The 22,087-nt window shown below is 40.4% G+C and overlaps 1 protein-coding gene across 1 annotated transcript in view; it reads left to right on the plus strand.

The window, feature by feature from the left end:
• Nucleotides 1-3,300: 3,300 nt before the first annotated feature.
• PLA2R1 (phospholipase A2 receptor 1) overlaps nt 3,301-22,087 on the plus strand; it is a 39,154-nt gene continuing 20,367 nt past the window's right edge. Inside the window, exons 1-10 of the mRNA XM_009274914.2 lie at nt 3,301-3,647; nt 5,882-6,049; nt 7,120-7,293; nt 8,457-8,570; nt 9,237-9,380; nt 10,394-10,582; nt 12,089-12,246; nt 13,657-13,764; nt 18,813-18,925; nt 20,996-21,165. Coding sequence (XP_009273189.1) covers nt 3,302-3,647; nt 5,882-6,049; nt 7,120-7,293; nt 8,457-8,570; nt 9,237-9,380; nt 10,394-10,582; nt 12,089-12,246; nt 13,657-13,764; nt 18,813-18,925; nt 20,996-21,165 — 1,684 coding nt within the window. The 5' untranslated portion in view covers nt 3,301. The remainder of the gene's footprint in view (nt 3,648-5,881; nt 6,050-7,119; nt 7,294-8,456; nt 8,571-9,236; nt 9,381-10,393; nt 10,583-12,088; nt 12,247-13,656; nt 13,765-18,812; nt 18,926-20,995; nt 21,166-22,087) is intronic.

Below are 22,087 nucleotides of genomic sequence, written 5' to 3' on the forward strand. Positions count from 1 at the left end.
ACGGGGCGTGCAGCGGGGAGGAAGCTCCGCGGCGTCTCCCCCGAGCCCCGGCGGCTCCGAGCGCTGCGGGCGGCCGGGACGTGTCAAGGCGAGGGCGAGTCTCCTGCTGGGGTTAGCCCGGCCCCGGCCAGGAGGGTTTGGGCAGGGTGAAGGTCTCACCCCGCACAGGGGCGAGGGGTTTGGGAGGAGCGAGGGGCCGAGGGCAAGCACTGAACCCGTGCGAACCTGCCCCGCTGGCTGTGCCTTGCGCCCTTTTCGTCCTCCCTGCTTATTATTCCGCTCCCCGTTGCTTTCGTTGGACCTGGGAACACAGATGATTTTTTTCTCATTTCCAATTAATTTCGGTTATTTCCTCTATTACCACATAAGCAATTCTCACTGCTTTTTGGGGGGGAAGGAAGTGGGAGGTGAGGAGGAAGGAAACGAAGATCTCGTTTTCCTTGTTACAGCCGTTTATTCGCGAGTGGCTATGTTGAACCTAAGTAAACAGGAACTTGGAGGTACTGGTCAGCTATCAGCTCTTCACCTGTGGCTTCACATCAGCTTGAGGCTTCGCTTCTGGAACTTTTGTTTCTTGTCACCTTGTCCCTGTATGGAGGGGCCCGGACGTTAGGAGAAGTGGGATGTTTCCAAAGGCCTCCCTCCGCCCTGTCAGTTCCTAAAGCATAGGATATCTCCTTTTCTGCTTGGGTCCTCTGGGGCTTACGAGCTTATAGAGCCCCTCGCAGCTCTTCAGCTGCAGGATTTTGGGCCCAGGAATCCTCCCTGACCCCAGGAGCTTTGTAACAAAACCCTTCTATGACAGCACCTGTAAAATGGATGGCGTAGCTTCGCAAGCTGAAAGGAGGGGAGCCCTAGAGGCGTTCCCAAGGCTTGGTGTTGCTCCAGTTGTCTCATTGCCCCACTTGAGGAGAGGGCTGAGCAGGGGCACGTGGAGCTGTCGCTGAGCCTGCCAGCTCTCGTGTCTTACTTCTGCCTTGAGCTGGCAATTACCTGGCAGTCCTCAGGCCAGCACAACTCTCTTGCTAATTGCATTTTGTAGTTGGGGAGCGGAAACCACATTTGGAAGGGGGCTGTGTGGCTCAAGAATTATGGTCAGGCTGTTCTTGGCATAAGTTGCTGCAGAATGAAAAAAGGAAGCATGCTATTATTCACAGAGATCCTCCAGCTGGGTTATTTGTGTAGACTGTGTAAGACCCTTATCTTTTCTCAGCAGTCATTGCAACTCTTAAGAGCCTTGCAGATAAAGGCATTCAAAGGTTGAGAATCCTTCACCTTTGGGTTGTGGTGTTGCTCCCCCCCCATCCCGAGGAAGCTGCTGTATGGGAGCTGTCATGGGCTGCCAAGGTAGAGAGATTGAGAGTTTGCATAAGAAGTTTATTTAAGTGTGAATCCCAGTATCATGGTGAATTAACCTCATTAATCAGTGTTTACTGGTGCTAACAACATCCCAGCTTCTACTTATCTAGCAAATGAACAGCGTATTTTCTTGGTCAACCAAGATAAGACTGCTGTGGGAACGATATACCCTAGCATGAGAAGCAGAAACCCTTTCTGGCCGCGTAGATAGAGACGTCTGTGTCGCCCATGGAGGATTGGGTTGGATAAGAAGGATGAAACCAGCACAAACTGCACAACTTCACAGAAAACTCAAAAGCCAAGGGCCAAGCTGGGTACCTGTCACAGAGAGTTGTCTGATGATTTTTCAGTGAGCTCAGACACCTGAGCACTGTACAGATACCATGGATTAAAGGAACTTTGCTCTCCCCCAAATGGTTAAGGACTTAACCTAGGACAGCTGCTAGGTGCTTGGGAGATGCAATGACATGTAACAGGCTGATTCTCACCTACTGCCAGTCAGAAAGGCTTGCCCCTGCTCCTACACCATCACAAGCTACCAATGCCTATAGCCATGTGGAAAACAGTCCCTGTTACCAGTGATACAATCTGCAGTGTGACTCTGTCCTCTCTGTAAGTCAGACTGCTTGATGTGCTCTGTGCAGAATCTGTAACCAAAAACCTCTCCACAATCTATATCCTCTCTGTTCTGCTTGTGTGCACGTTGTATTGGTGAGCTGATCTCCTGTCAGTCTGTTACACAGCACTGTCCCACTGCTGCTTGAAAAATCTCTTCTAGAGCTACACCTAAACTGTATGTACTAAACCCAGACATAGCACCTGGGTGGACCTCTGCATCTCATACTTTAGATGTGAGCTATGTCAGTTTGAGAGGGTTTTTTTATTATAGTTACTGCTTCAGGATGTTAGGTGTAGTGAATTACAGCAGCTAGAAAGCACACGTGGCAGAAATCGTCACTGTAAAATTTCAAGGCAAAATGGAAGTGCTGCTCAGGTTTTCAATGCATAATCTCCTGAGGCATAAAATAAATATCTCGCCTATAACGTGAGAGGAACTCCATGGGTTAATTACCATTGGATTTCAGAGTGAAATAGCTGAACTGTTACAGGTTTATATTTTGCTGATTGCCAGTTCCTCAGCTGCCCTCATTTTTTTCAGTCTATATGCTCAGTTAAACATTTGCTCCCAAGACGTTAAACAGCTGACTTTTTTTTCACATACTTATAATGTGATGTCACATAGTTCAGTGAATTTCTACATGATTCCAAGAAAGCCGGGATGTCAGGCTAACCCCACAACATCTGCTGCGGTCCAGGGTAGTCATGTATGGTTGAACAATATGCATCCAATAGGGAAGGCATACTTTAACCCTTGGCCACCAGCTGTCATGGTATAGATAAATCTACCCTTTCTGTATCCTATTTACAATGCAAAATATTTTCTTTCTGCCTCTATAGTTGCAGAGAGTGGAGAATGAATATGGCAGAGAATATGGCAGGCAGCCTTAAACTTTTTCGCTTTTACTTTAATTGCTTTCAATAAACAGTATGACTTTTTGTAACACCTAAACCTGTACTCCATTACTGGGTATTTCTTGGTGACCAGTGTTGTTTTTTTCTTTAAACATGACTGATGTTTTTGGGGACCCCATTTTTTTTTTGGCTATCCAACTTGAGAATTATTACTTCGCCTTATTTTTATGATCTTGCAAGTGGTCCACATGTTAAAAACTCAGCTGGCAGTAAATCTAGACCAGTACTCTTATTTTCTGAAGTGCCAGTTATTCTAATGGATATTCTCAGTTTTCTTCCTAAATAGCTCCAACTAAAACATTTGTCTTTCGATACTATTTGATCAATTGCAGTATTCTACATACTGAAACTTTTTTTTTCCCCCTCTACAGATAAAGGGATATTTATTATCCAAAGTGAAGACTCCAACATGTGTATTAAAGTGGACACAGTTGGCCTTGTTCTGGCAGACTGCGGTCAACTCTCAAAAGACATGTTATGGAAATGGGTATCCAATCGCCGTCTTTTCAACATAGGCACAAGTACCTGTCTAGGACTGAACATCAGTAGACCAGAACAGCCGCTAAGTATGCTTGAATGTGATTCAACTCAATATTCGTTATGGTGGAATTGTGATGGAAAAGCGTTAGTTGGTGTATCAGAGTACAGATTAGCCGTTGAAAACAGCAAACGTATTGTGGCCAAAAAAAAATCTACTTGTCTGTGGAAACAGTACATGTCCTATGATGAAGACCTTTGTGAACACCCATTTCAAGGTAAAAATAAAATTTTGTCATAGAAATGTAGATGGGAAAAGTTTTCAAAAGTTCTTTTGAAGCAAGGTCAGGTGCTTATTATCCCTTCCAGCCTCTATTGTGGTTTGGGACTCAAAGTTTGGGTTTTTTGTATGCAATGGTTGAGGTGAGCATACCACACAATTGATTTTTTTCCTTATCTGTTATATGGACCCAAAAAAGCACCAGTATCCTTGCAAACCAGGAAATGCTCATTTCAAATCCTCTATAAAATAAAAAGGGGAACTAAGGATTTGCTGTTGCCTGTCCTGCAGCTTTCATTATCAGATAAACCCAAAGAGAGATAATGAAGGATTTGGAATTCTCATCACTGAAAATCAGTCTGTGATTGCAGCGTGCATGAACCGAATGTTTGCAACGTTCAGCACCTGGACTCTGAACGTGCCAAACTTTGGAGCAGAGATCAGGCTTTTGATTAATCCTGCTCTACAGCTAGTGAAGGCGTAGGAATGTATGTCAAGATCCAGGTCTGCAGACCTGAACAGTTTTCCAGGTATAAGGACAAAGATAAACCCACTGACTACAAACAGCAACAGACAGACTGTACCTTGACCCCTTCCTCGGCATTTCTGTAGAACGAAAGACTTGATGTTTGCACAGCGTGTCTCAGACTAGAGCTGTTGATTCTCCCCATTTGAACTGGGTGTTTGTGTTGCAGATCTGGTCTCAGTGGTTTCCTCTGTAGGTGTAGCTGGGCTTGGTCTCTGCTAACTCCAAAGTTGTTCCTTTAGGAGCTGTGATAACTGGGAAAGCACTACAGTGTCCAACCTCTTTAAAACCTAGCAGAGTTTATACTTAAGACCAGACAGAAAATACTTAAACCCACCAAAAGTCTTACACGTTTGCTATGTACACATAGCGAGATGAAAGTAGACCTGGTTTAGCCCTAGTACTGCAACATCTGGGAGAAGAAGATCAGCCTTAGGCAGACGCTTCTAGCCTAGTTTCAGGACCAAAGTAATTAATTGCGTTGGCAAAATCTCTTTCACCTCCAATTTCTATTTTCCTCCTTCTACCTTAGCTTATGCACATGCAAATGCAAGCCAGCCTGTTAGTCCACCAGGTCGGGGCGGCACCTCTACCTTCAAAGAAAAAATGTATATAACTGTGGTGAGAGGTCTATAGCTGTTGAATTTGGTTTCTTGCCAGGACTGAGATAATCCCTTGCACCTCCGTAGCTAGCAGCATGGTAGCGGGCAGACAGAGAAGCAATCCTGATTTTTTTTTTTAAACCCATGTTCTTTGTATCATCTGTTCATATCAGAAGGCTTTAAAGGGGATTTACAATGTGTAAACTGCTTTTTTATATGTGTGCAGCCAGCCATTAACTCTGGAAACCTCTAGGAACCTGGCAGTATGTACTGATTCTGTAGTTGAAGGACTTTGATCTTTAGGCTATCAACATGGGATCTTTGACAAACAATTTCATTCTAAGTGTGATTGTGGTTCTTTGACCTTTTGTAAAAGCTCTGAGGTTAAGGAGACACTCACTGAGGTAAAGCTTTTACAGCTTTCAGTTGCACTGGATTCTCTCAATATTTTGATACTTAAAGTACAATAGGAAAATATTTTAAATATTTTATAAGGCATTAATTGATTGTGACAACAGATGTATGTAACATCAGTTCTTTAGCTAGATTATTATTCTCCATGGTATAAAAACTTATTTTTAAAAGTTTATTTAATATTCCTTTGTCTTTCACATTTCCTTTCCCATAGAATGACAAAGAGAATGGAAAAAACATTAGAAATCCACTTTATAAAGAGTGGGAGGAGCAGGGGAAATAATGCTAAATTGCTTGTCTGTCATAGACTAACAAAAAAAAAGTAGAGTTTGCATCTGAGCGTGTACTGATTGTGCTAACTATTGTTTTACGTAGTTCTGAATGTAAGTGCAGATTTTATATGTTAATTGTTCAGGTTTTGGGTTGGCTTTTTTTTCAGTTGTAGTAAGTTATGAGAATGTGCCTTGTTTCATGGAGAAATTAAATAAACTATTATTTCCAAATTCTGTTCACTGAAGTTATACTGCTCAAACTTGTAATGCTGTGTTATCAGTTATAAATTAAAATTGGAAAATAACTTTAGACATTTTATTTTTATCATTGCTGCTAAAAACGGGAATAATGAAATATGGGGGCGAAGAAATTTCTGTAGTCTGCATTCTTTTAATCTCTGCATTTTGTTTATTCCAGAAACATACACCTTGCTGGGAAATTCTTTTGGTTTCCCATGCATTTTTCCATTTAAATATAACAACAAGTGGTATTATGAGTGTACCAGAGATGGAAAGGAATTTGACTGGTGTGCCACAACAACTCACTATGAACAAGATGAAAAATGGGGGTTTTGCCCAAATGCTGGTAAGATGGTATTCTAGGATGCACTCTGTTTTGAATTACTTCCCTTCTGTTAGAGGGGAATGTCTCTTAAAAAAATGCAAAAGAAGACTTCAGCAAATTTTATCATAATTTATCACGTTTGGCCTTTGGAGACCCAAGTCCTCATCCCAAAAGCAAAACTACAGGGGGTGAGCAAAAAGATGTTACTCTGCGCAGCCCATTGACCTTGCCCGGCAGCTAAACCTCTCTCTCCTCTGTCCCAGTGATACATAGGGAGCTTCTCCGAGGCATGTAAAGTAAGGGTTGCTCTTGCAAAGTGATGTTCTGCTTTTGGCTGCATTACATCTTGCACATTCCTTTTCTTCTGTGCACTACTTGGACGTGTCTTGGGCCTAGAACACTTAGAAGCAATAGCTTTAAAAATACTTGTTATTGGAAAGATTTTGGATGTATAATCTTCGTGACTATTCCAGCTTCTTGCATAAATAAGCAAAATAGTGTCTTCTATCAGCAGAAGTGGTTTGGAGAAACCCTCCCTGCTCAAGCTATGTTTCAGATCTCTGTTCCAAAGCATCTTAAAAACAGCTGTGAATGAGTCTTTGTAATGGGGATTTCTGGGCAACCATTATAATAGATGGTATTTTCAGCCTTGCTTATACTTTGTAATTATAGAAGTTTATTCTCTTGAGTACAAGGTTCTATCTGTATCTATCTGGACATCCAGTGACTGCTCCTCCACAAGTTGGGTGAGGTGTTCATAGTTTGAATATTTCAACATTCAGCTTTAGGAACAAATGATCAGCTGATGTAAATTAAAACATAGCTCCATTGGCTTCATGAGAGCTGTGAAAATCACCACCAGCTGCAGATCAGCTCCTGAGTATTTTATCAACCATATGAAATATGGAACAACATTTTGTTCCGTTAGTGCCCTATTTCCATATGTTCTTTAACAAAGGAACATGAAAGGAGTTCATAATCGTGCTTCCATTGGGATGCTACTGTCGTAAATTAATTGAATTGTTCAAGGTGTTATATTTCTGATTAGTTTGTAGTCTTGGGCTGTTGGTGACGAGTCTGTTTTTGAGCAGAGAGCGGCTGCGATGTTTTTTGGAAGAAGAACCCCGACACGCACCTTTGCTACCAGTTCAACCTTGCATCTGTGCTGACCTGGCGTGAGGCACAGGCCGCCTGTCAGCTGCAAGGAGGAGACCTGCTGAGCATCACCGACCCCGAAGAGCAGAACTACATAAGTAACTTAAGCAGTGAGTAGACATTTCTCTGGGGACCTTGTAGGAAACCTGTAGTTAGATCTCCTCTTTACCCATGAAAAAGGGGTAAGCTTTGGGGCTTAATACGCTGTGTGATGTCTCTCCCATTGCTGCTTGCGAGGCTTCGTCACATAACACACCTCAGTAGAGCTGTTTGCAAAAGCAAGGGTGAAGGTAAGTTACCACCTTAATAACCCGAGTGCAGAAGTGGTGGTATGTGTTATGTGAGGGTGTAATTGTCTTAATTCTCCCTCCCCACAGAGACTCCCATTCATTCTTGCAGCTGTGGTTATGGAGTGTGTTTGTTTTCTTTGGAGAATTATACAAATATTTGTATAATTGCACCTTCTCTGCAGTGTACCCTGGTGTCCCTTTCTCCTGTTAAGTTTTCTTTGCAAGCTGGACGTCACCAAATGTGAACGACGAGAACATTTCTGCAGGCTTGAAGTAAATGTCCTGCATGGAAAAAATGCCAACTCTGTTTTCATAAATGGATGGTATTCCTTCTCTGATAAGCCTTTTGCTTTCCCCCGTGCAGCAAGCATCTCAGACAAATTTTGCAGAGCCTTCTGACAGCATGGCTTTCGTGGGTATTTTAGCGTGCGTGGAGAGGACCAAGCGGAGGAACGGGTGGTAGAGCTGTGATGCGAAAGGCTGCCTCAGGTTTCTTGCCCGCGAAAGGCTGCCTCAGGTTTCTTGCCCATTGTTTCTCATTATTGCTGATTTTCAATTGCAGGATATAAGTTAACAGGAAATTTTTAAAATTATTTCACTAGCTTTTTGATATGCCTGCAGGCTGTAAAGGGACTGAAAGTTGTTTGGTTTACGGAAAGCTGAAACAGGCTAGCGTTTATGTAGCTGCTTGTTCTAGATTTAACTTCTAAGGTCAGCAACAACTTCTGCAGGAAGGGTTTGCAGGATGAGTAGCTTTTGAAGGATGTGGACTTCTGAGTTTATTCCTTTTCATCTCTGTGTTAATTAACAAACTAATAGACTTTTTCTAAGGACAGAAAAAACAGCCTGAACTTTCTGGAGACTGATTTGAAGTTTTGTTTTATTCCTGTTGTAACAAGTCAGGACAGCAGATCTATACCTGTAGATATTTTAAAACATGGGGAAAGCATGAAGTATTACTCCATTTATTTTTGCTGTTTCAGGGCAGTTAAACGCCACAGACGTGATGCTGTGGACGGGCCTGAATCGCCTGGAGGAAGATGCTGGCTGGCAGTGGTCAGATGGAGCACCGCTAGCGTTTGTGAACTGGAGAGCAAGTACTTGATGTTCCTCTTGGATATGTTATAGCAGTGTAATTATATGCTCTCTGTAACTGCAGCTTGATACAAGACTGCTGTTCCTACAGCTGCGTTTGAAAAGTGAATCAAGCAAACGAGTGTACCTCTTTTTTTTGTAGAAATATTTACTCATATTCATGAACTAAAAGCCCCTTCTAGGGATGTGGCATCAATTGAGACGGATCTTTTCAAAGCATTAATGATCTAGCCCTTTCGTCGTTTGCTTTTAAAGGTGTTTTTAAGATACCAGTTGCATATTTAAAAGCTATGCTTTAGCTGGTTTCATGGAGGAAAGCAGTTTCAATTTGTTTACATTTACATGCTGTAATTAACATTAGCACATTAACACGAGCTTTGTGACTTGATTTGCTACATTTTGAGGTCTGTCCAGCAGCAGATATAACAGACACTAGAGCTTATTTCAGCCTCTTATCTGATAGCAGCAGCCAAGGAGGGATTGCCACACGTGTATAAATCATGGTCAATGTTTAGCTGTCCATAGTATCGGTGTAATACTACTAGAAGTTTGGGTGTGCACGGATGTTTATACATTCATTCAGTAAGATGCAGAGAGCCTTACACCACCATTTTACAAGTAAGAACTGATTTTTTGTAATTTTGTGCTTCTCAAAAATGTGTTTGCAGATGTCTCTGATAACCGTTTTAGAGAAAATCATTGTGCAGTGATTAATTCAAAATTGAAGTACGGCTGGCAAAGTTATTTATGTGAATCTGGATTGCCTTTTATATGCAAAAAATATTTAAATAAGACAGAGCGTGAAACATTGGGTAAGTCTTTCAGTGCTACTGTATCCTATTTATGGGTGTGGAAGGAGAACAAGAGGAAGCCACCTGAATAAAAAGTTAGCAGAAGAGAGTCTTAGCTGGAGTAAATGTAGGGGTTTGCTAGTTTAAGTTGAATACAGTTTACTTTAACTGATGTAATAACACTTTCTTCTGTTTCAATGCAGTCCTGGAAAACATGTTGAGCGTCTTAAAACTAACAAATAATTTTAATATACATAGCGTTTAACTGGCTCCTTACATGATCAGAGGCTTACAGAATGCTCGTTCTCTTTATATTACAATAAAGCCACACTTTTGAGTTTAGAAATAGGTTTTCAGCTTCAAATGCAATTAACCAGTGGCCCACAGAGAAGAAAATTATATAAATGCAGCTCAAAATTTGCAGTGTTTTTTATGGCATGCTGTACTTTTGATATACAAAAAAGCATTGTACATATATTTCTTTAAAGTGTTTATATAACGAGTATAGGATATATAATACATAGAATGCCTCAGACTCCCATTCTGTGGGAAAGTTAAACACAGAATTGAGTTTATTAGAACATTAATTTTTGTTTTGATAAGAACAACTTACATAGGTTCAGCTTCTTCCTGATAACTTAGAAGAAAGTTTCCTTACTTGTTTCAGATAATGAGAAAGGACTTACCCAAACTTTTTGTAGGTAATGCATCTGAAAAGGCTTTAGCTGGCTTTGAATCAGGTTCAGAGGTAATAAGGGAGATCAACATGTTTTAAACTGAGTAACAGATCTATTAGTGTGTTTGCACTAGTCCAGCAGCCCAAATGGTTGAATCATAAAATAAAGTGGGAGAAATTTCAGTTTGCTTGGTAGGTGATGTTCCATAGAGCATGTGTTTTGGCCTCCTTAAGTCATCTTGGACGACTCTGTTTTCAGCGTTTGAAGATAAAAAAATAGCTCTGCATGTGTTATGAACATAGCATAACCTTGGCAATTCTATCTAATATACACAAACTTTGTCTGCTTAATTAAAAGATACATGGAAGTATTATCCCACTCGTTGTGATGCCGGCTGGTACCCACACAATCGCAACTGCTACAGACTTCCTAAAGAGGAGAAGAGCTGGAACGATGCTTTTATCTCATGCCAAAGTGACAATAGCGGGCTCATTAGTATATCCTCTATGGCAGATGCAGAGCTGCTCCTTAACTTGCTTGAAAGTGGTGAGTTTTCTGGAGTTAGTTTCAAGTGTGTAGTGTTTCTTGAAGTGTTTTGTGATGCTCTTTTGTGCAGCCCTTTAACATTGTTAGCCACTTAAGCACTATATTACATGGCACACCCCAATGATGTTTACAAAAAAAGACAGCATGACGCATGCTGCTCCTAGGGGTCTTAAAAATGTATAGCATCACCTTCTCCAATAACCATACTTCAAATGAAGAAATGAATCAACAAAGTAAACACAGTGAGGCCACAGTAAACATGGCTTTTGTCCTTTCCTGCTCTTGGCTAGTTCCTTGCAAACTTGCAAAATACTCAGCGATCATCCTTATGCAAGAGTTGTGCTTAGAAGCCACAATAACTCAGAGTATCTTTTGCATACAAGCTGGCCTTGTCCACACTGCAAAGTTGCTGCAGCTGCTGCTAGTATGTTGGCAGAGTCCCCTTTGATGGCAGCAGGGTGTATCAAAGGAGTTCTGCTAGTCCACATTGTCCTAAGAGGTAGCATAATTATACAAGGAACTTAATGAACAAAAGCTCTTCAGTGCAGCAGTGCCAAGACTTTTGTTGTCATAACAGCAGCAAAGAAAAGTGAATGTTTTGTGCCTCCAGCTGACATCGGTGTGCTGGCAGAGCTGCACAATTTGGCCATGAGTTTAAGCTTACCGGAGCTGGGGCACAGTGACATGTTTTATCAACTCTGTCCCATCAGCTGTGGTTGCAGGATGGTGTGTTACGCTGGATTTACTGGACATCATCTCCCATTATCATTCCTCCTGCCACCAATCCTCTTTGCTGTCCTGTCTGTCTTTCTCTTAGGGGATTAACCACTGTATCATCTTCCTCACCTCTACTAACACCCTCCATAGATACCAAATACAGGTATTTCCAGAGATGCTGTAATGGATAGATGTAGTTGTTCTCAGCTTGTATTCAGCTTCAAAGTCTGCTGCTTCTATTTCAGACCTGCTTCAGGCTTCTCTTCAGGAGAAGGGCTTACACGCCTGAAAGCCTGTCTAATTTTTCTGGCTGTAGTAGCGGGTCAAGTAAGACATTACATCAAACCTCAAGCCTTGTCTTTCCTATGTTTGCCAGCCACCGTGGCTACAGCTGTGCTGTCACTGGAACTTAGAAACATCGCTCAGAGAAACCTAAAGCTGAGTGTGCCATGGAAGGTTACAAGAAGAAATCTTTCCCTTCCATGTCAGGCTTTCTGCCCCATGCACTTCAAAAAAGTGCATATGCTCTTGATTTGTGTTTTTCAGGTTTTCAAAGCATATTATCGCGTGTGTTGATCTATTTTTGAAACAATTTAGTCTTCAAGGGCAGTAGACCATTATCTCCTTGGTAAGGTTTCCTAAAGTTTATACAGCTGTCTTTTTTTTCCTGGAAGAAGGTAATTCTTATGAAAATCCCATGACTAATTTTTAATGGTGGTGTTGATGTTACAGGAACAACAGGCCTTATTTCTTCACCATTAAAATCTGAACTGACTTATTCTTTTACAGAAAATGTAAATGAAACATGGATTGGGTTATACAGTAATAACGCCCCCCTTGTTTTTGAGTGGTCAGATAGCACCCCAGTAAAATTCTCTAACTGGCACAGCCAAGAACCTAACACCTTTCAAAGAACAGGACAACTCTGTGTTTCAGCACAAGGATCTGTAAGTTTCCTTTTCTTTTTGAAAGAATTAGGCAGACACTTTTATTTTAGCTCATAATAATGTATTTTCTCACTGTGCGTACTTTTTTAAACCATGACCTGTAGTATGAATTTGGTTTTTGATTCATAATATATTCATGTTGTGATAAATGCAATGTAGCCTTTAGAAAGCAATACATTCTGCAGCACTGATGCACAGAAAATTAATCATAGATTTTGAGCTTATGTTCAATAAAAAATGTTACGTACATAAAGCTTGCCAAATGGAAGAGAACAAATATGAGTAGGTATTTTGATAAAGACAAAGTAATTTAAAATCCAAGTATCATAATTTATGATGCATCAGTTCTGGACTTGAAAGCTTCAAATTCATGTTTTGAAAAACTGTCAGCTGTGCCTATTTTATCTTGCTGTCAATATTTATAAATTTATGTAGCATCTTTCAAAAACAGATAGTAGACTAGATCTGCATAAAATTATAGAAGTTGACAGCAGTAAGATTGACCCCAAATCAGTCAGGTGTTGTAAAACTGGGAGTAATGTTCCAATACCATTATGTCCTGTCTTATCGGTATTCATGGCACTGTCAATTTTTTCGTAATTTGGTCATAAATTTACTTTACTTTTACAATTAACAGTACTTAAATTCACTAATACGTGACTTGCGTAAGTAGCACTATAAACAAATTTTTTTTGTAAAGTATGTTTTGTGTAAGTGTGAAAACTGTATCAAAAAGAGTTTCTGTTGTCTCTCCAGTAGTGGGTCCAGGTTGCAATCTTTAACTCATGGGAAAGCCAAGACAATTACAGTGACCTGGAAAAGTGGGTTCCCATTGGAAGCAGAAAATAGGACTTTGGTAAAATTGTGGGGTTTAGATGCACAAAACCATATTTTACTCAGTTTGCAAGTGTAAACAAACAAATGAAAATGTAAAATACAAAGAAAAAGGACGTTCAAGATAAAATTCTTCAAGCATTATTTTTGGTACGTGTCCAGTATGTATAGATGTCTGAAAATTATATCATACAAACTTTGTAATACCTTGAGTAAGGACTGTTCAAATATGAAGATTAATCTTACAAAGAACTATAATAGATAGGAAGAAAGTTCCTATCTGTTCTGAAAAGTAAGTGCTCTGGCATGGCCATAGTGTTAGGTAATTAAGATGCATTACATCCCAGAGTGTGATTCAAAGAGACAAACCCTTTTGTATGATTGATTTGAAAAGTCCTGCTGACAGCGTTGGTAGAAATAAATGGTCCATCTAAGGCTAAATAAATGAATAGAGTGAGAAAGATTACTTGTTTTAACTGAGAAGTTAAAACAGGAGGAGGGAGTGTAATCTAATGTATGTATAGAAATGCAGGAGAATATTACTATGTACAGAATATACTTCTTTTTATCCCTTAGGAGGGACATTGGAAGGTTAAAAAATGTGAAGACAGATCTTTCTACATTTGCAAAAAAGCAGGGGAATTTAATAATGTGTCTCCTGAGCTAGAATCAAGTTGTCCAGAGGTAAGGGGTTTTGTGGTTTTTTCGTTTGTTTTACAGCCTTACATAGAATTATATAGGAAACCTCTAAATGTAGCTATGGAACATAGGAATGTAAATAGATAGATAATTTTAGTTTTTCATATTAGACATGCATGTTTTGCTAGGAAAAATCTCATTGTTTGCCTTAAAAGTATGTAAACTAAATTTTAATGTAAGATTAAAAGCTTTCCCGAGATGCCTTTCATGGCTTGTTGCGTTGTCAGCAGTTGTGACCCAAGTTCCTATTTCTTTCTAGATCAAAAGTGAAAACCCTTTTGTCCGCCATCTGTGCAAATAATGGCTGTTATATGATGCCTCATCCCACACATGGTTTTCATACATTGAAATGGAATGTCAGGGTGAAAAACAATCAGTTTCATTGACACGGAGAGTGAACTCTTCTACTCGTACATTAGCATTCCTTTTGCTTTCAAACACAAATGGGAAGGAGTACAGCTATCTAAATAGGGCATTGCAACAGGTTTTCAGGCTTTTAGGCTCTGCATTCTGGTAGTAAAAGGTAACATGGTAAAGTATGATTTTATTTGCCATCGGTTCCTCTTCACAGTGTGAAAAGAGCAAACCTGTAGACTTTGTGTTTTATTCAAAACTCCAGAGGAGTTTTGTGAACCTCTTTTTCTATCAACAAAAATCTCTCTTTTCTAACTTGCTTTACTCTTTAGCTCATTGTCTTCCTTTTTTAATTTCCTGTCCTTTTTCTTGAGAAGTCAAGAAACAACCAGTTCAGTTGAATTATAAGAAGGCTGAAGCTGAACTGTTTGGAGTCAGATGCAATCTTTCCCCAGACGTACAGCGGTCAGATCCAGTGTTCTGGTCATACCATTATGGAAGCAGAAGTTACTCTTGGTTCCAGCTTAACATTTCCAAAAGTTTAGGGTAACTGCATTTGTTTCATTTGGACCAATGTATTTCATCACTCATGAATTCTGTGTGTTATTAGTGTAAGAAAGGTTTGTCACGGTCCTGACCATGTGAAAAATGTGCAGAGCATCAAGACTTCCAGTTGTAGTCAGGAGCTTGACAGCACTTCTACTTCTGGTACCTCACAGGATCGAGACTCAAGAGATTAAGTCACTGGTCATAGGTAGTTTGGTCTGCTCTGGCAAACTTCCTACTCGTGATAAATTTCTGCTTGTTGATGTTTCACACCCTGTAAAAACATACACTGAACCCTGTTATAGTCCCTTGGTTTCAATAGATGCTTTTCTTTCTAATGTGAAAAAAGTTACATTCATGTAATCAAAAGAAGTCAGTACTAAGCTTACTCAAAGCTACATTTGATTTCAGACATTTTGTCTTGACAACTCACTTTCTTTTAACATTCAATGTATATGTTGTTGCTAGTTATTGGCCTGATTTTCCAGGGCTAAGTCTTTATTTCATCCAGATTTACCTTTTCTTCCCCCATTTTTCTGTTGCTGACTTACCTTAAACGTACAGAATATCTATTGGCGTTTCTCACATTTGATCTTTTGCTTCATTAGCCTCGTACTGTCATTCACGTTGGATCGCGAGTAGATTCTCAGGGAGCTTTGGCCTCGGGCACAGTTGTTTGCTTTTCTAAAGCTTTATAGTCTTATGTGTTCTTACTGAGCTTTCATCTCATGTTGATTTTACGACTTGTGCATCAGATGAACTAGCCTTTAACATTTTTCTGTGGTTCTGCTGATCGCAGTTTTTGCACTATGTCCCTATCAAGTTACCAGAAACCTGAGCTCTTTTTTTCCTACGCGTCTGTCATCCTAAGACATAAAAAGTGCTAAGCGCTTTCTTCCCTTAGCAGGTCAACTATTCTTTTTTCCTAGTCAGCAGGCTATTACCGAGAATAAATATTTTTTTCCAAAGGTCAGATTCTCTGGGCAGTTTTCCCCAACACTGAAATAAGAGTTTTAAACATTTTCTTTCAACCAGCTTTTGAAACAGGTTGTGGAGCTGTCAGCTGCTTGATAATCGAGTTGGAGGTTTCTGTGTGCAGAACTGACTGTATTCGTACTGGTGACTTTCTCCAGTCCTCTACACTTTAATTAGTGCATCAAAAGCTAACAGTATAGTACTAAATTGAGCATTTGTCTTTACGGCTGTTGTAACAGGAGAGAATTGTACTTTTAAGAAGAGAATTGCTATTCAGGCTACAAAACCTCGTAAAGAGCAGAAGGGCAGCTGCTCAGAATAGGGGTCCATTCGGCCTCGTGTTCTGCTTCCCACAGGTGGCTGCAAGTGATGTTTGGGGAAGAGCAGGACAGGGCAAATACAGATAATGCTTCCCCCGGTTCTCCCTTGACCCCCAACCACTCAGGGGATTTCCTGAGCCTTTTAAGATTTGTGTATCTAACAGCCCGCATCGGGTATCCCCTCCAAGTGCTTGTCCGCTTCCCCTTGAACTCATGCGAACTCTTTGCATTCACAACATTACTTAGCGAGGAGATCTATAAATCTACCACCCTTTGAATGAAAAAATGCCACCTTCTTTCCATGTTGAACCTTCCTCCTGCTAGCTTAGCTTTGTTTGCCGTCCCCAAGGTCTTGCACTGAAGTAGTCACTCACCTTCCTGGCACTCACCATTTTGTAGATCTGTGTCATACCCTCCCTAAAGTATCTCCTTTTTCCAGGCTGAAGAGTCCCAACCTGCTCAGTTACTGCTTATGTGGAAGCAGCTCCATACATTTCATCACCCTTGATGCCCTTATTTTCTAATATCCTTTTCTGAGATTGGGGGTCAGAACTCCAAAAAATGGCAAAAAGTGAATTTAAAAGGACAGAGTAACCTTCTCTGTTCCTTCTCTCCTCACAATTCTTAAGGTTCAATTTGACTTTTTGACTAAGCTGATGTTTCATGGAACTTAACCATCATAACCCCCAAATCTCATTCCTGCACAGTGGGAGTGAGATAGCTGTCCCTCACTTCATACATGAAATGATTGGGGGGTGCAGGGGAGGTCCCCATGTGCATCAATCTGTACAGAATGCCATCTGCCATTTTATTGACCACTCAGCCTTTTAAGTTTGGAATTTCTCAATCTGTGCTTGCCCTCAATGCAAGCTTACCAGCCTCCAGTTACTCCACAATTTTGTTATTTTTTTTAAAGTAAAGATTAGCGTCAAATTACTTTACTCCAGTCTTTAGGCACCAAGAAAGCTTTAAGAGGAAGGTTATGCAGTGCCATTTGCTCCAGATTAAAATTTCCAAGAGGTTAGGATGATTGTGTTTGCTTCATTCAAACCAGTGCATATAAGTGAGAGAATTTACACTCAAGAATTCCAGTTGAAGGAAACTAGACATTTGGTGTTTCTTACCTGTGTCCCCGTAGAGGGTTTTTTTGGTCAATACTTAGCCCTCTTCCAGCCCCTGCTCCCCCAAGTTGTAAGTGCAGATCAAGGTGAAAGCGGCATTGCTGTGTCCCCCGTGGGACTGCCGAGAGCCCACTGGGTCCTCGGGTGCTGCAGAGCCCTCGGCACCTGCCAACGCGTTTTTCCCATGAGGAAGTCCCAGCTCATCGGTACGGAGACAGGGAAGAGCCTCAGCCCAGTTTATTTTTGTTTGCAAAGCCAGCATCTGAGCAATGCATACGTGTTGTTCTCAGGTGAAACCATGGAAATTGTTATTACAGCTCGTTTTGCTTCTGTGCTTTCGCGCCATACGAAGGGCTGTGCCCAGACATCTTCCAAGCACTGAAGGGGGATGATAGTAAAAGGCAGCAGAGCTGTCAGCTACCCTGACAGCAAACACGCTCCTAACTAGAAGCTGAAATTTGCCTCCCCAGATTCAGCAGGGCTGAGGGAGGTGCATAATATTTGATTGCTGTCCTGAATACGTCTGCAGCATCTTCTTGTGCATTTTATTGCACCTGAGGATGGATAGCAGAAAAAGAGCTTATCCGTTTCCCCTTTTTTCCCCTTTTGCTATTAAAGTCACCATCAAGCGGTGTTTGTTGGTGCCCGCCTGGGTGCTGTGCTTGCTCCCTGTCGTGCTGCTTTGTGAGCTCCCCTGCAAGCAGCACCTCCCTCACGGAAGAGGCAAAACGAGATCGGCTGGTTCTCCTGTCTGTGTGTGGCTTCAGGTTTAGACAGAGATGGTTTATTATCTCTTTATTCTCTTGATTATTTAAAACACTCAAGCAGGATGACCAGGCAGGTACACCGCGTGAACTCACACAGGCAGAATTCACACCAGTCCTGGTAGCATCTTCTGGACACCCGGAGATGAATAACAAGAAATAAAAGATTAATAATAAGAAGAAATGAGGCAGGCTGGCCACTGACTCAGTGTTCTGGCGCATCTGATAAACCATGAAAATGTGTCATTTTAATTCTGCATTATTACAGTAGGATGTTTGTTAATTTAATGGTTTTTTTTAATTTGGAAGTTCTATTTGAAAATGAGAAAGGGAGCTGAGAAAAGGTAAATAACTAGAGTGCATTGCTGTATGAAAGGCCAGCAGTTTCTGGAATAAATATTTCTGTTTACAGTTGAAAACAAAGGGCAGCTGTAATCCTTTTTTATAACAACTTAACTGAATCTGACATGGCAGTGTTTACCCTGTACTTCAGGTATTAGATATCAGCAATGAGTTACCACAGGTGGAAACCAACAAGTGCTACTACACGCTTCATGCCAAAGGGATGGCTGGCTGAGGGGCCTGGCATACCTCCCCAAAACTCAGTCAGTAAAACAAAATTCAAAGTATAAAATTGAAACAAAAGTAGTATGCAGGGAGAGTGCCTTAACTGTTGCCCACATTTTTGTCGTACCCATTAAACATGTTATTTTGTGTGTGTGTGTGTGTGTTAAGTCAGTTTTTGCACAATTTAAGGATTTAAACTTTAAACTTTTGTTAAATTTACTCAAGTTTTCAGTGACCTTGAGGGTAACCACTCTTGAACCACGGTAGAAAGGAAAAGGGCTATAGGGATGTCAGTGATGATCAGGCAGAAAGTACAAAAGGGGATCAAGTTTTTAACAACTATATAATAATTAATAATCTATAAAATAATGTTCATTTCTTTTAAGGGATGGGAAAGACATGGTGGATATTGTTACAAAATCGACAGTACCCCTCGAAGTTTTGAACATGCTTCCAGTGGTTATTTCTGCCCATCTGCACTTGTATCAGTAACAAACAGGTAGTTAATCCTATTAGACAGCGTGAAGATACCTCTAACAAGAGCTATTCTAACTTTAGAAAGTGTTGCATGGCAAAAGATATTACCGTTATGAAATAATATTTGTGTGAGAGGCGAGCATAATTACTAACATTGGCTAAAATCAAAGGTCTGCTTTGCTTTATTTTTTAATTGAAAATAAAGTTAGTAAAAAGCAATTGTTAGGCTAATAAACACTTATAGCAATGTGCATACATGTGAGCGTGCAGGAATCTAAACAAAATGCTTTCTACAGTGGTATGTAACATCTTTAAGAAATTTTGTTAGTGTATTTGGAAACTATACTGAAAAATGAAAATATATTTAATTTTTCTAATCAAAATATTTCAAGTTTTAATCCAAATCAATTTACGTTTTATAAATGATTATATGTATGTATGCATTTTACGTGAGTTCTCAGCAAATAGGTGGAGAGAGTAAATGTTTGAAAGCATTTGAGGTCTGTCTTCCCTTGCTTTGTTCCTGTTTACCTGTATTCCAGCTTCAGCAAAGGCCTTCTCCTCTGCAGATGTCCAGACGCTTGGGTTTTCTCTGATCTCTTTGTGATTTACCCTGTATGTTGGATTCCCATTGAAGTTTATGACATACTGATAGTTATATTACATACATACTTTAACCTCCACGTATTTACTGTGAAAAAAAAAAACTTAAGGAGGAAATCTCCCCTCCCTTTAGGACAGGGGAAGTACTGTAACCACCGGCAATCAGATGACTGACAGAAATTTTAGGACAGCACAGGCTACCCCACATAAGGATTTACATCGATGGGAATTTGGCCTGCCAGATGCTTTCAGGATTGTGCACAATGCACACAGCGCCGTACTGCAGTACGGCAGCAATCCTTACGGGGAGGATAAAGGACAAATTCTCGCAGCTGAGCATTTGCAGCTCAAACATCACAGGGGGCTGAGGGCACACTGCACAGCACTGGAAGCACGTCTTCTGTCTTTTTCTGCTTATTTCTTTTTATTTGATTTTTGCTGGGTAGCCATGACTGTTACGATGTTAGTTCCCAGTTCCAGTGTTGGAGTGGCAAAGGAAGCTAGTTGTTAGTTTAGCTATTTTTTTTAATTACTGCTGAGGTTTGTTGTTCTGGTGTGAAAAATGCAAAAACTTTTCAGTGTATTGAACCTAAAATATTCATTAAAAAGTAGGTTGTAGAGGAAGGAGAGTTGATATGAAGAGAGACATGCAGAGGAAATGAAAATTAAATAACAGTTCTCAGTCACTCTCAGTGTTACAGATACATTAAGTTTTTTACATTAGTGTCATCCTTACGGTATTTAGCCGTTCTTTTCACAGTGTGTGAAACCAAGAAGTTGTATAAGTCTTTATCAAACTGGGAATTTACTTTGCTGTATGTATTTTCATAGGAAGCTGATTAAATGTGCTCATAAACTGAAGCATTTTTGTATAATCCTATACCAATTATATTTGAATAAATTACATTTAAGTGACAAATGGGTTACTATATGCAACAATTATTACTTGCAAAAAGGCGTAAATCTCTCACATAACTTGAATGAATATAAGAAGGAAAAAGTGATTCCTTCTGTAGTGAGATCAGCTAGTGCTTTGAGTCCTTCAGCTCTGGTTTCTTAGCGCTAGTTTGTGTCCCGGTTCTAATAGGTTACTTCTGTGCAGAGCTTTTTCTTTTCTTTTCTTTTCTTTCTTCTGTAGCTTTTTCAGACCCCGCTATCTTTTCTCCTTCGTGCAAGGCGTTTCTTGTTTTTATTTGTGCATCGTTAATTCTGTCTTTACATCTTGCAGTTTGAGCATTGAGCTTGTAAGATCTTAATCTGCTGTTTCTTCTATGTGCCCAAATGCTGAAAAAAAAATAGGGAAAAATTGTGGTTTATGGTACAGACTTGTGCCTGATGTTCCCCACAGCATTCTATAAAGAAAATTAAGTACCTCTTATATATTTTTCTCTTCTCGCATAATTTAAATCATTTCATGAGAGCTGTTCACTGACAAACCAATTGACTTATTTTATTCTAATAAACTTTTTGTCTTGTTTATTTTATTAAGGTTTGAACAAGCTTTTATCAACAGCATGATCGGTAGCATGGTAGAATCTGAGAGAACTTATTTTTGGATAGGATTGCAAGACCTTAACAACACAGGAGAATACTTTTGGCTAAGTGCAGCAGGAAAGAATCGCTCCGTGAGCTACACAAACTGGAACAAGTACCAGCCACGTGAGTAACATGCCGATAAAAAAAGAAGTGGCTCGGAGGGGCCAGTGCGCTCTCTTCCCCCTGCCAGCAGTGGCTTCGCAGTGGCTGAAGAGTCCCGGTCCTTTCCTCCCTGCCTGGTCAAGAGAGCAGAGAGATAAGCTTACGTTTTCTGTCGACGCTGTAACTTCCTACCATGGACTGAGTTAGATGAGTTGGCAGTTGTGGAGAAGCCGGAGCTTCCTTCCCCGCTTCCCACCCGGGTGCTGTTATCGTGGGCTCCCCGGTTGTGGCAGGCTGCTGGACGTCGCTCTTCCCGCCCTCCGGTGCGGCGGGGGGGAAATCAACAGCCACGCTCTCCTTGCAGACACAGCTAATCCCTGAAATTTTTCTTTTTCTGCGAGATGTTTTTCATACATTTCTTTATGGCCTTTTCAAGGAGGCCATCAGGGCTTCCTGAGACTCCCAGCAAAAGGTCCCAGAGAAGTCATGGATTTTATTTAGTTACAGTCACAGTTTGTAATTTGCATTTTATATGAAAAAAAGAGGGCAGAGATTGCCTTAGATACATTTCTGTTCATAAGAGCACTGCGTGGAAGTTTCTTCTTCTTCTTCCCTTTTAGTTTGCTGATACTTGGTTTGCTTGTTTGATTTTGTTTGTTTTACAGTAATGCAAAGGAAAACATTCTAAGAAAACAAAAAACGAGAAAATGAAATAGTTGTTCAACCTCTGAAACGTAAACCTGTTAGCAATACCTGAGAATAGAGACATAATAATAAAGACACTCCATTTCACTAATTGCTTCTCAGTTTTGGACTCTTTACATTTATTACTTTACTACTGCAGTTTGCAAAATTACTATTTTAAATTGCATTTCATCTCCTGCATGTTGTGAGAGGAACCCTTCATCATGGTTCATTTTACAAGCTCAAGTCAGCCAAGACA

Source organism: Aptenodytes forsteri, unplaced genomic scaffold, assembly GCF_000699145.1.
Source record: "Aptenodytes forsteri isolate BGI_AS27 unplaced genomic scaffold, ASM69914v1 Scaffold255, whole genome shotgun sequence".
Lineage (NCBI taxonomy): Eukaryota > Metazoa > Chordata > Aves > Sphenisciformes > Spheniscidae > Aptenodytes > Aptenodytes forsteri.